The sequence below is a fragment of the Crocuta crocuta genome, unplaced genomic scaffold (genome assembly GCF_008692635.1).
Source record: "Crocuta crocuta isolate KB4526 unplaced genomic scaffold, BGI_CrCroc_1.0 scaffold81, whole genome shotgun sequence".
In the NCBI taxonomy this organism is placed as follows: Eukaryota; Metazoa; Chordata; class Mammalia; order Carnivora; family Hyaenidae; genus Crocuta; species Crocuta crocuta.
Window position 1 is genome coordinate 2,225,844 of NW_027527808.1, and position 14,190 is coordinate 2,240,033.

Consider the following 14,190-nt stretch of genomic DNA (forward strand, 5'->3'; position numbering starts at 1 on the left):
TTATTAGTTTCGGTCCAAATCCTGAATACATAGTAAAGTTATTTTCTGATTTCATTTGAGCTTAGACTTGTGGTCATCTGCAGATTGCAGACTTGAACGATGAGACCCCTAATAAAAAGGAGCTATCCAATTCTGAGAATATTCTAGAACTTTATTTATATTTAGAAAGTCATAAACCTGAATAAATACTAAAAAATGGCAATTTACTCTCAAGAACAAAATCTTGTAAGCTACACCTGCCCTGTAGAAATGTATAATGTAAGCTCTAAGTTCCACAAGAATATTGCATTTTGGGATCTTATGCCAAGAAAGACTTTTCTGTGATGTTCACCATTATCTCAAATAAATATTTGGGATTAAAGAAAAAAAATAAGGCATACCAAAGAGACAAATGGACAAAAAATATAACTAAGAATTTACCAGAGTAAATCACATGTTAGGCCCATAACTTCTATCTGCTCTCTAAACAAAAGGGAAAAAGTGCTCAATTTTTAAATGATTAAATAGATGCAAATTAAATCTAAGTACTTTTGTTATCAGTATGATTAATATTTAAAAAAAAGAATACCTATGCTGCAAAGAACAGACTAGTTGGGATTTTAAAGTTGTACAACCTTTCTAGAGAGCAATTTGGTAATATGAATGTTTACAACAACTGGCCCAGCAATTTTACTTTTAAGACTTTATCCAAAACAAGTGAGAAGAGATGGGCATCAAGATGTTTACTATAGCTTTATTAAAAAGAAACAATTGAGAAACAGCCAAGTATCCAAACAAAGAGGATTTGTTAAATAAATTATGATATATCTCTAGAAGAAGTACTATACAACCAAGAAAAAGTTTAAGAGACTATGTCATAAAAATATGTTCTTTGTATAGTTAATAAATGAAAATAGCAGGTTATAAAATATGAGATATGATGGCAATCCACCTTTTAAAAACATGCATGCCTAGAAAAAAATTAAAAATTAAAAATGAAAAAAATTAAAATGTAATAAAAATATTAAATTAAAATAATAGTACTGTCTCATGGTGATATGATAATAAATTTCTCCACTTTAGAACAGTTTCAGAACGAGTAAAAAATTCCTGAATGAGTGCTTCTCAAAGGATGCCAAAATTTAATTTATTAGCATTAAGGAAATAAAGGGTACCTCATTTCTTCTTAAAGATACATTATGTGTTTTCAAAACCCATTCTACTGAAAATCACATAAAATTTCACATGAAAGCTGTAGCAAGAGGCAAATAGGAAGAGGGAATCAGTACTTAAGAGACTGGGAATAGAAAAATCTTGTAGGTCTATCATTTTAAGTAGTAATAAGCAATCGCGAAAGTAGAGCTCAGAAGTTTAATGAAGATAAAAGCTTCCTGACGCCGACTTACACAGCCTGAAACACCAGGCCATGTGACACGCAGCTCTCAGCTTTAGCGGGCTGAAACATCAACGGCAGATCACTATAATTTGTGCGTGTGTGCGTGTGTGTGTGTGTGTGATTACAGATTCCATTAGAAACAGAATAAGTGGAAAATAATGAAGTTTTTTATTTCTTAAATCAATGACACTATAGAGTGTATTTTTACCTTCTATAGTCTGACAGTGCCTCCTTACACTATAAACTGCATTAGTAAGGAAATCACTTTCTGGTTTTATTTAAAGAAGATGAAAAGGTATTCTCTAATGCTTTATATTTACTCTCCGCTGACATCTTGCAAACGAGCCAGAAAGCTGCAAAGAGAAGGTCTAGGAGTTCTGAAACCATGCAAAGCGTGGGCCTGATCCCTTGAGTGACAGTACTCTTTTTCCGACACCTTTTGTAAACAAGTTTTATACCACATAGCTGTTTGTGATTCTGCCAACTTATCCATGTATTTCTTTTGGAAAAAGTAAAATAATTTGTTTAAAATTGCCAAAAAAATAAAAGTGTTTCCAAAGCAGCTGTTAAATAAATGAAAGAGATAGAGCTGTACTCTATTAAGTGATAACAGTTTACTACACTGTGTTTAAAAACCATCACTGGAGGGGCGCCTAGGTAGGTTAGGCCTCTGACTCCATCTCATGGCTCATGGGTTCGAGTCCTGCATTGGGCTCTATGCTGACAGCTTAGAGTCTGGGGCCTGCTTCAGATTCTGTGTCTCCCTCTCCCTCTGCCCCTCTCCCTCTCATTCTCTTTCTCTCTCTCTCAAAAATAAATAAACACTAAAAAAAATTTAACAACCATCACTGGAAAAGCAATTAAAGTACCTGGTTTGTGATCTGATTTTCTCCTCATTGTACACAAGCAGAGTCATGTTATATTTTTAAACTATTATTATTATAGAAGCCAACTAATTTCATCTGCTTCTTTCATTCAGAAGTGTACCACCAAATCATGTTAATAAAATTAAAGGTGTAATAGCAAACTAGATAAAGGAAGACCTGTCAACAAATAATACAGGTTTTAAGGATGTACAGATTCTTTCTGACTTAAGTACTAAATAAATGTAGATTCTTTCTGACTTAAGTACTAAATAAATGTAGTGTGGGGGAATAATGCATGTCTATCAGGCGAAATGGGAACGCCATATTACTAAGGCACAAGTGGAGGGCATGCCACAGAAACAGATGCCTTCACTGAATACTGGATTTTTTAAAAAATGGAGTTTATTCAACTCCTACTGTTTACCTGTTATTTCACTCATTCTCACACAAACAACTTTGAAGGTAGATGTTACTCACCATTCTCCAAGTGAAAAAACTGAGCCAAAGTCATACAGATAATAAATAGTACGGCCCAGATTCCAACCCTGATTTCTCTGATTCCACCCTATGCTCTTTTCACTATGTCATTGCGTCAAGAGAAGTAAATTGAGTGAATGCTAAAATTATGGGACACATTACGGGCTGAAGTTTTAGCAGCGAATGCTACCAGATTACAAATAACTCTACTTGTTGCCAGCGTTTGCTCAGAGTGATGATGGCGGGGTGTTCTGCCTCGACCTTTAGTTTCTACTGATTTGCATTAGCAATCCTAGATTCAGAGGCACTTACTGAAAGATCAGGGGAGAGTGTCTCTACAAATTCCTAAGAATGGATTCAGTTACTTCACCTGATTTCACTAATGATTTTCATTTTTTCCTTCAAGATAGTTTTGCTCAGACTGAAAAAAAAAACCCATCTTTTGTGGTTACACTACCTACATTCTTACATATGTGGAAGCAGGACACACTCTTTGGACAAAGTTGTTGCTGGCTGAGGGGCATATTGATTCCTGAAGTATCAACATGACACATTCATGCAATCAAACATTTTCTATGCCATCAGTCAGCCCATTACTACTTTTTTAACCCTTTGCCTGCATTATGTTGTAAAGCAGAAAGTACATGTAGTGAGAGTTGCCTATAATACACATACTTACTTGCCCTTTTTAGTCACTGTGACCATAACTGCATGTAAAAATTTATTGTGCAAGCAATAAATTACAAGTTTTAAAAAATGTTTCTTTATTTTTGAGAAAGACAGAATGTGAGTGGAGAAGGGGCAGAGAGAGAGAGACAGGGAGACACAGAATCCGAAGTAGGCTCCAGGCTCTGAGCTGTCAGCACAGAGTCTGGCATGGGGCTCAAACTCACAAACCGCAAGATCATAACCTGAGCTGAAGTCAGATGCTCAACCAACTGAGCCACCTGGACACTCCAATAAATAGCAATTTTTTATTATGAAAGATTATAGGGTTATCCATTATCCTGGCTTCGATTATCATTAAGAAAGTGTTATTAAATAGTCCATGATAGAAATTCCTTTTAAGAAATTCCTTAGTTCCTGGTCTCTTTCCATAATGTTATCAATTCCTCCTGCCACCCTGGTACCTGCCTCAATTTCCCACATGGTTTGTAGAAGTAACCCACTTCTAATCTCCTCTTAGCTGGGACACCAAATAATCTTATTTAGAAATACATGTTAATGAGGGTTGATGAAGCTCTTTATAAGGGCCAGAAACATTGTTTCTTCATTTTTAGTAAGTACTTGCAGCAGTTGAGAGATGTGTGGAGTGCTGATTTCTGGGGCTCATCCTCAGATATTCTGATTCTTTTCTACATTTGGGGTGAGATTAATGGATTACACACTGAGCAGAAATGTCTGGTAAGAAGATACTAGGTTTTAATTCAGAGGTTTTGTGGCCACTGTTTTTAGAATGCCACATTATTTTCAGGTTCTTTCCTCTGTTTTGGAGAGCTGTCATTATGGGAATCTCATTCTAGATAATTTTCAAGGTTTCTCTTATACATTATACTTTCGACATCAGAGTTGCAGGATGGGTTATATACTGCAAATTTTGAAAGAACAGACAAGCGATTCATAAGCCCTGCTTTTATTTCACAGCACAAGAAACTATACAGCACAGCCTTTCTTTCTTCAGCATCTCCAAAGGTGCGTGTAGTTTTCCCACAGTATCGAATTGCTGGTCTAGGCACACACACAACCTAGGTGATAATTCACTTAGATTTAAACTACTTTTTTCAAAGCCGACTTTTGCAAACAATGCATCATCTACATTTTAAATGGTAGGTGAAATTCTACCACCACTCTCAAAAAAGGGGGACAAGGAGGGGTTTTGTATTGGACAAAAGCAATGGAGAAAAGTACTGACAGTACAAGCAATCTATAGTACCCTTGGGGTAGAAACAATTGTTGAAAAGAGTTTTCTCACACACGAAAAAGCAAGGAAGCTCACAACATTGATTACATTTCATGATTTTTTGGATCTAGGTACTGAAATACCTGAAAAGAAGCTGTCTGTAAATAAGTATAATCCCCTTTTCCTACTAACAGACAAATCAGTGATATAAACCTATCATAAAAATAAAATTTAAATTTTAAATCAGATTAGTGAGATGCCAGCCCCAACCCTAGAAAACAAATATGTCTTTAAGAAAAAATGAGACATATAATCTTTGGTAGTTGCTTTTGAAATTGAATCATTTAGAGAAATACATGAAAATCCTCAAATCTTCTAGTCCTTTCTCAATTCCACATGTGGCAGTGTAACATCTTGATCCACTGCTCTCTCTACTCTTCCAGGTCACCAATTAAAAAAAGATGCTCCAAACAGCACAAAGACGTAACCAGTATTCTATTTTCTCTCTGTATAACATATTGTGTTGGTCCAAACTTAAAGCCTGAGATCTTCAATGTTCATTTCCCCACACTAAATAATTGTTAAGAAAGACATCTGTGGGACAAAACAAACTGAATGTAGTATAAAAATTATATCCATGAGGCTGTCTGAGAAGTCACCTAGTCAAACCTGCCCCTAGTCCTCCTAAATCAATTTATAATGAAATACAGCTCTTTCAAGATTTTAGAGTCAGCTTTGTTTAGGTCAAATTAGCTAGCATGATTTTGAAAAGCTTGGTTTTAAGCATTAAAAGGTTAAGTTCAGGAGCTCCTGGGCGGCTCAGTAAGTGAAGCGTCCGACTCTTGATTTCAGCTCAGGTCATGAGATCACAGTTCGTGAGATCGAGCCCCACATCAGGCTCTGCACTAATAGTGCTTGGGATTCGATCTCTCCCTCTCTTTCTCGTGCTCTCTCTCTCTCTTAAAATAAAAAAATTAAAATGTTAAAAATAATAAATAAATAAAAATAAAAAGTTTATTACCAAAGTTAAGTCACTTGGAATAAAGAGAAAACTGCTTCAACAATTTAGACAGATCTACAGAGAAGGTAGATATATATATTTTCTATTGTATTATCCAGCATAAGAATTTGTGACTTAAATATTATAAATTAGGGAGAAAGAGATTAGATGAAACATGCTTTTCATGTTCATGCTCATGCTAATTACTCTGACCAGCTGCTATGAAAGAAGAACACATATAGTATATTGCATTTAACTTATTTTAATGTGGTCAGATAGCAAGGAAACTTGTTGAAGAGGCAATAAGTAAGCTAAATCAGTCAAATCACCTGGAGACCTGAGATTCAAATATTGCATACAGCTTCCTACTGAAGTGACAAGATATCTGAACATAGTGAACTTGAAATTGCAGGATTAAAATAGGAACATACCTGACTCATCTGAGGAGGTTCAGGGACTGTCTTTTAATCTCACGGGAAGTGGGTAGAGACGGCAACAGGGTCCACACTGACTCCCTGGCTGATCCAAACTGCACTCAAAGAAGCGATACGTATGGAAGAAGGGTGTAAATAAAGTCACAATTTCAAGAGATTCACAGGTTGTCATGAGCAGGAACAGTGCTTTAGAGCCACGTCAGGAAAGCGCAGCTTCAAGCACTGACTGTTCAAAGTGAAGACATGACATCTCTGGGATTCTGAAAATGAGGCTGGCTAAATATGACCAAGTGCAGGCAATGTCTGCATCCATCTGGTTCTGTAACACTAGTTCCTGTGACGAAACTTCTATAATCAAAGCTGAGAGGACCAGTCCGGAAGTCTAAAATCAGAGCTGTTATAGGGTCAACGTGAATTTGCCTAACAGTTCATCACAACTGATCTCTGGGCAACACCAAGCCAGTATTTGTGCACTTTTATCATTTAAAGTTAATTAGACTGGTCTTGAGATTGCTTTTAAAATACTAAAAAATTAAATAATATTAGAAAATTTTCTAACAAGCATAACTGTGGCTAATATAAGAAAAAAAAGGAATAAAAGGATAAAAGGAATTTTGACTGTGTGGCACATTTTTGAATAAAACAAACAAAAACCTCACAGTTGTATGTTCCTGTCCTAAATTACTCAGGAAGAGGAGATTAAGAAAGAAGAGAGCAAAGCAAAGCAAAGCAAAGCAAAGCAAAAGAAGGAAGGAAGGAAGGAAGGAAAGAGAGGAGAGGAGAGGAAGAAAAGGAAGAAAAAAAAAAGGCTCCCAGGAAACTCGACTAAAACTACTTCAATGTCCTTCCATTAATTATCTATATTTATAGGAGGAATCAGTAGCCCTATTTCATCTGAACCCACCAAGACCTAAGATTAAAAGATTTCCCCCTGCCAATTGTCTTGTTCATACTTCTGTTAAAGTTTGTTGCTAATACCAAGTGCTATTTCCCCAGCTGTGAAGTCAGACCAGCAGCTGCCTTCGCAAACCATGCCAACTACACCAGCACATAAAGACAGCTGCCCTGCCTGTCCTTACAGATGAAAGAAGAGTGCTAAAGGCCTAGAAAAATCTCCAGTACCGGCAATGGCTGTGAAGGCAGCTGCTTGCCTGTCACAGTGCTATGGAGTGTGCTATGTGACGAGAGCTACAAGACGTGAAGAAAATAATACAACTAATTTCTACTGACAATACAGATTTCTAAATTTTTTAATTTATGGGATATTACATTATTTTCCACAATTTTATTTTCAGATTCCTCAGCATTCTATGCTCAGAAGTAAAACCTCACTATTTATAATCACTGGTATATGTGTACTAATTTCTACTTTAAGTAATAAGGCATCTTGAAGATTTGTATCCAAAATTTTAAAAGTTACCAACAGCAATGGATTTTTCTAATATGAGCATTGTTATAAAGCTTCAGAACTCTGAGGATCATACCAGGACACAACAGAGTTTGAGGCTGACAATGATTTGGTGGGAACTAATATTTCCAAGAAAGATTGCTTCTGTTTCATTAAAATGGACCTCACTGCATGTATGGATTAAAAGTCTAAATAAAGTTTATAGGTAGAACTGATACTTAAATATTTGTCTTTTAGGAAATATTTTTGCTTAAATACTGACTATACTTGATCATGATGTCTGTGACCTTGAAATATTTAAAATACAGTATATACATTTCAGAAGGTGGTCAATTGTAGTCATAATAAAAATCCATATTCGGGGGGGGCTACTCTAAATGTCTCTATTGTCTGTATTTCAGTAGACAATCGGCTTTTGGGTAATCACTACATTAAATGTTAGAAAAGGTTTCTTTGGTGAAAATGATGAATATTAAAAATAGGGTCCCATTGGGGAACTTGGGTGGCTTAGTTGGTTAAGCGTCCGACTTTCGCTTAGGTCATGATCTCGCGGTTCGTGGGTTCGAGCCCCGCGCCGGGCTCTGTGCTGACTGTCAGCTCAGAGCCTGGAGCCTGTTTCAGTCTGTGACTCCCTCTCTCTCTGACCCTCCCCTGCTCACGCTGTCTCTCTCTCTCTCTCTCCTAGAAATAAATAAAACATTAAAAAAATTTTTTTTAAATAAAAAAAAAAATAGGGTCCCATTTCATAGATAAAGAGTATTTAAGAAATATGGGCTGGCTAAACAGTATTTTAACAACTTGCTCCAGCCCTTCATGAAAATAGCCTAGGAATTCACTGAGACACGGATACTTTTCCCTTATGGGTGACACCCTCCTTTAAATTAAATATTTCTCTATCCAGCCATGAATGTGGAGGATTCTATGTGCCAGTTGCTGGTAGGAAGCAGGCAGAATTTTCCCTTATGGACCCCTTTTTCTGCCATGTGTTGGTGAGAGTCTCTCTGAGGACTCAGAGATGGTGTTTCTTCAGGTTCCAAAACCTGAGGAATATTTAGTTAATATTGTTTAATATTTAGTTAATATTGTGCCTGCTGAATATTTAGTTAATAAATCTCTATGTATGTGTCCATATTGGGCAACAGAATTTGTCTGAGATTTGCTTCAGAATTTGTCTGACATTTTGCTAAAATCAGGGCATGACCATACTGGCTTAGGTCAGTGTGGAACAGTAGTTAAGATATACATTAAACACTAACAATAATCCTACTTAGAGCCATGATTTTGCCAATTACCAAATTTTAAATCAACATTATGACTGTTACTATCAAGGCATATCTATTAATAATATGGTTAGACTGATCTGCATTGGAACATATGACTTTACACCAAAAGACAAAAAGCATAATAAGTTTCACTGATGCCAGTATGTACTTTTGGAAAGTCCTAGCATCCTGGTCATTTGGAAGGCCACGCAGAGATCTGTTATAATTTATTAGAGTTAAACATATATACATATGTATACATACGTATATGTATATGTATACATATGTATATACATATATACATACATATATGTATAAACACACACACGTATATATACAGAGAGAGAGACAGAGAACAACTAAAGGGATGATAAATCCTGGCCAATAAAGCAGTATATTTATAAATATAAGCAAACTGAGAAGAATAAATAGCCCTTAAAAAAGAAAACCTAAGTATAGAGAAAGAATATTACATTTGTGAAAAAAAGAAGATGTTATTCAATAAATTGTACTGGGAAAACTGGCTACAGATCCGGAAAAAAGAAATTAAGTCTCCATATCAAACCATATGCAAAAATAAGGTACATATCGGTACAGGGTTTCCTTCTGGGGTGATGAAAATGTTTTGGAGCTAGACAGTGCTAAGGGCTGCATAACATTGTGAATATATTAAATACCACTAACTTGCATACTTGGAAATGATTAAAGTGGTAAATTCTATTATTTTTTTTGTTACACTAGAAAAAATAAGTCGCAGATACATTACAAAATGAAATATCAAGCTCTGAATACAGTATATAAAAACAGGGGAAACATCTATTTGACCTCAGGGTAGGAAAGGCTTTTCCAGATAAGACAGAAAATGCTATTAATACAGGGGCATAACAAAATTACCCTAAAACTCAGTGGTTTTGAAGAATAATATTCCTCAATTTTGTTCAAGGATGTGAAATGTGAGCAGGGCTCAGGGACAGCTCATCTCTGCTCCACACCACATCTGCTGGGGTGGTTTCATGGGGACTGGAGGATCCACTTGCTGTGTGGCTCACTCACGCGGACAGCAAGTTAGTACTGGTTGTTGGCTGTCTACGTATTCCTCGCTGCAAGGCTTGGGCTCCCTCACAGGATGATGGCTTTATTCTAAAAACATCCTAAGAGACAGGAAGTGGAAGCAGCCAGTTTCATAAAGCCTAGGCCCCCAAATCTGGCACAATGTCACCTCTGCTATATTCTCTTATTCATGGAATCATGTAGCCCAGATTCAAAGGGAGATACTGACCCCCTGGATAGGAGGAATGTCAAAGGATTTAGGGGCCATGTTTTAAGACTATGATAGCAACTCATAAAGGAAAAGATGGGCACAGCGGACCATATCAAAATTTAAAACCCTTGTATGACATATCACCATGAAAAAGGTAAAACAGGAGATTATAAAAAGACACACTTTGTAGGGACACATGGGTGGCTCAGTCGGTTAAGCGTCTGACTTCGGCTCAGGTCATGATCTCACGGTTCGTGGATTAGAGCCCTGTGTCGGGCTCTGTGCTGACAGCTAGCTCAGAGCCTGGCGCCTGTTTCAGATTCTGTATCTCCGTCTCTCTCTGTCCCTTCCCTGCTCACACTCTGTCTCTCTCAAAAATAAATAAACATTAAAAAAAATTTTTTAAAGAGGCACTTTGTAACACATGTAAAAAAGAATTAATATGCAGAATAAAGAACTATAAATCATTTAAGAAAAAAGGTAAACAATCAAATAGAAAAATGCCTGAAGAATATGAACAGTGAATTCATGGGAGAGGAACCTAACTAGCCAAAAGACACATGCAAAAGTTATTCAATATCACTTTCTAGTGATTAGAAAAAAGCAAATAAAAATATCTCATCTATTAGACTGTCAAAATAAAGGTTAAAAACTTTCCTCAAATTAGTGAATATGTGAGAAAATGGGAACCACTTCTTTCAGTGGTTCATAAACTTGAGTAATAAACTTTCAGTGTAAACTTGAGTAATAACATTAGAGAGCAATTTGGCAGTATCTAATAAACTAGAAAATGCATGCACAGTCTTCAACCCAACATTTAAGCTTCCAGATAATATTAGGTAATAAATGCATTTGCCCCTGGAGACATGTATAAGAATGTTTATGCTCATGTTTATAATAATTAAAAATGAGAAACCACCTAAAGGTTCATCAATAGGGAAAAATATAAGCAATAATTAGGGTATATTTATAGAATGGGACTTATAGTGCAGTTAAAATGAATGAATTAGATCTCAGTGTAGATTCTTAGATTTCCAAAACACAATGCTGAGTCAAAATGTTACAAAATGTTATAAAATTATACACATACACAATGCAATATATATTCTTTATGGCTATGTATACATATAGTAAAAATATAAAAACTTGAAGTATATGCTACATATTCAGGTGGTAGGTGCCTCTGGAGAGAAAGATAAATAGTACAGGGAAGTTGAACAAAGTAAACACACCAGAATAAATGGGCTGTTCACCAAAGATTTGTGTGCCCTCTTCATAAGTTGTTGCTGGAGGTCAAGGATTATACTTCCCAGCACCCTTACATCTAGATAGGGCCATGTGACTTTTTCTCACCAATGAAAAATGAACAGAAATGTGGCATGTCACATGAAGACCAAGGAATGTACATAGTGGGAGTGTCTTCCACAATCTCTCTTTCCTTTTCCATTAGCTTATTATACATGAGCACTATGACCTTGGAAACCATGTGCTGAAGATAGTAGAGGAGTAAAATGGAAGAAGCCTGGGTCTTTATACACCCAAATGGAATGACAACTACCAACCAGGAACAGTCACATGGCAGTGTTATAGGAGTTAGAAATAGTGGTAGGCCACTAGAATTCTGGGATTTATTTCAGTTAGCTTCACCCAACTATATAAAAGGGGGGGCTTCCATTTATTTTTTTTTAATCTACTGATATCTGTTTCTTTGATTAAAAGGAAGTCTGAATTTTATATCATGATCTTTAGCCTCTGTGTCCCTCTTCTTTTCAGCTTCATTATTTTCCATAATTTTATCTTCTATATCACTGATTTGCTACTCTGCTTTGTTCATCCTTGCCGTCATGGCATCCATTCAAGATTGCATGTTGGCTATGGCATTTTTAATTTCAGCCTGATTTTCGTTCTTTCATCTCTGCAGAAAGGGATTCTTTGGCGTCTCTATGCTTTCTTCAACCCTAGCTAGTATTCTTATAATTGTGATTATAAATTCTACTTCAGACGTCTTATTTATGTCTGTGTTGGTTAAATCCTTGGCTGTGAGTTCTATTGTCTGTTCTTTCTTTTGGAGTGAGTTTCTCTGTCTTGTCATTTTGTTCAGAAAAGAAAAGAGCAAAGGAAGAAATGAAAAGAAAAGGAAAAAAATGCCAAAATCAAACAAAAAACAAAGAAACAAAAACTAAAAGAACTAGATTCTGAGTGTGTTTTGGTCTGCTCGTTAAAAGAATCTAGATCCTAAAATAATAAAATAAAATAAATAAAATAAAATATGTATATAAAAAATAATAGTGAAAAGTAACAAAAGGAATTAGGGGCTCCTGGATGGCTCGGTCGGCTAAATGTCCGACTCTTCGTTTTGGGTCAGGTCATCATCTCACAGTTTGTGAGTTCGAGCTCCACATCAGGCTCCACACTGATGGTGTGGAGCTTGCTTGGGATTTTCTCTCTCTCCCCCTCACCTGCACCCGCCTCTTCCCTGCTTGCATGCAAGCGTGCATGCATGTGCACTCTCTCTCTCAAAATAAATACATAAACTTAAAAAAAAGAAATTAAGTAAAATCACCACCACCACCACCACCAAAATGTCAGAGTTTGTTAATTCTAGGTGGTGGACAGTCAGGCAACTGTTATATTATTTTCTGTAGTTTTGTAACTAAAAAGCGATTTTATTAAGAAAGATTTAACAGAGTTGGCCATTCTTTTAATATTTTACAGGAACACCACATTTTCACTGCAGTTCACATTTTCCAGTGTGGCATGCTCCTAGAAGTTCTCTGCTGTGGCTACCCCAGTTTTCCGCCAGATGATATATAACACTTTCATGTTAAGGATTCAACTCAATGCTCATGTGTAGCCCCAGAGCTTTCCATGTTTACTTCCATGTTTACTTCCATGTTTATATGAATGAATGTAAAAACCTCATTAGTTGTTAAAATAATAAGTGACTTAACAGTTTTCAAAATATATAGGAAGAAACTATATGGTCTAGGAAACTATAAGAGAATAAAAGAAAAAGGAAGGCCATACATGTAATGCTGTGCAAATTAGAGGAAAAATAGCTAACATTTACTGAGCACTTAATATATACTAAGTGCCATCATAAGTCAATATACTTAGTATTAATTCAGTAAGTCCTTAAAACAACGCTACAAGGTACATAACTATAAAGCCCAATTTTATAATAAGAGTGAGAGACTGATACGAAATCTTCCTACTAAAATTACTAAACTTAATTTGTGTTAAGAGACAAATCTAAAAAGGTCTCTTTTTAGAAAAGATATGATTTCAAGACCATATTTTGGTTAACCAAAGTTGTTAAGATGGAAATTTAAAAACCCTCCTTGACCCTAGTGCTCCATTTTATTTTTTTATTTTTTTATTATTTATTTATTTAAAAAAAATTTTTTTTAATGTTTTATTTATTTCTAGGAGAGAGAGAGAGAGAGAGACAGCGTGAGCAGGGGAGGGTCAGAGAGAGAGGGAGTCACAGACTCTGAAACAGGCTCCAGGCTCCGAGCTGGCAGTCAGCACAGAGCCCGACGCGGGGCTCGAACCCACAAACCGCGAGATCATGACCTAAGCGAAAGTCGGACGCTTAACCGACTAAGCCACCCAGGCGCCCCCCTAGTGCTCCATTTTAAACACCAGTTCCACTGTTGACTATTTTCTAAGTATTTTATGAACCCATTCTTTCCTTTACATCCCAGTGTCACTGCTCAAAGTTAAATCATCAAAATATCACACCTTGACAATGGCAATACACTGTTACCTCTCTTTTGTGTTTATCTCATCCTTCCACCATCTGAAAATTACCAACTCTGTCTGTTACTTAAGTAATCTGTATAAAATGCTTATCAATGGGATCTAACCATATTACATAACCTCACTTGTCAGGCTTGTTTTGAGAATTAAAACTTCTTAAAACATATAGCAGAGTGCTTGGCATATTGTAGAAACTCAAGAAATGTTAAATGTCTTTGAGAAGCAAGAATTATCAATCCTATTTTATAGAGCAGCTAAACAGTCCAGAGAAGTTAAATAATTTAACTGAATACCTTGATAAGTGGCAGAACCAGGTTTGAACCCATGTCTGTCTAGCTGCAAAACATATATATTGCCATTATAATCTCACTGCTTCCTAAATATTTTCCCAAATTAAAATTTCAAAAATAAATTTTACTATAAGTTGAGGAGGTAATGAAAATCA

At 36.0% G+C, this 14,190-nt stretch overlaps 1 protein-coding gene across 3 annotated transcripts in view; it reads right to left on the bottom strand.

The window, feature by feature from the left end:
* Window positions 1-14,190, bottom strand: part of MRPS28 (mitochondrial ribosomal protein S28) — a 106,230-nt gene that overhangs the window by 19,838 nt on the left and 72,202 nt on the right. The window contains exon 3 of one of the 3 annotated variants that reach the window (XM_077774312.1): window positions 6,050-6,147. The exons of the other annotated variants lie outside the window; for them this stretch is intronic. Coding sequence (XP_077630438.1) covers window positions 6,069-6,147 — 79 coding nt within the window. The 3' untranslated portion in view covers window positions 6,050-6,068. The remainder of the gene's footprint in view (window positions 1-6,049; window positions 6,148-14,190) is intronic. 3 annotated transcript variants of the gene reach the window in all.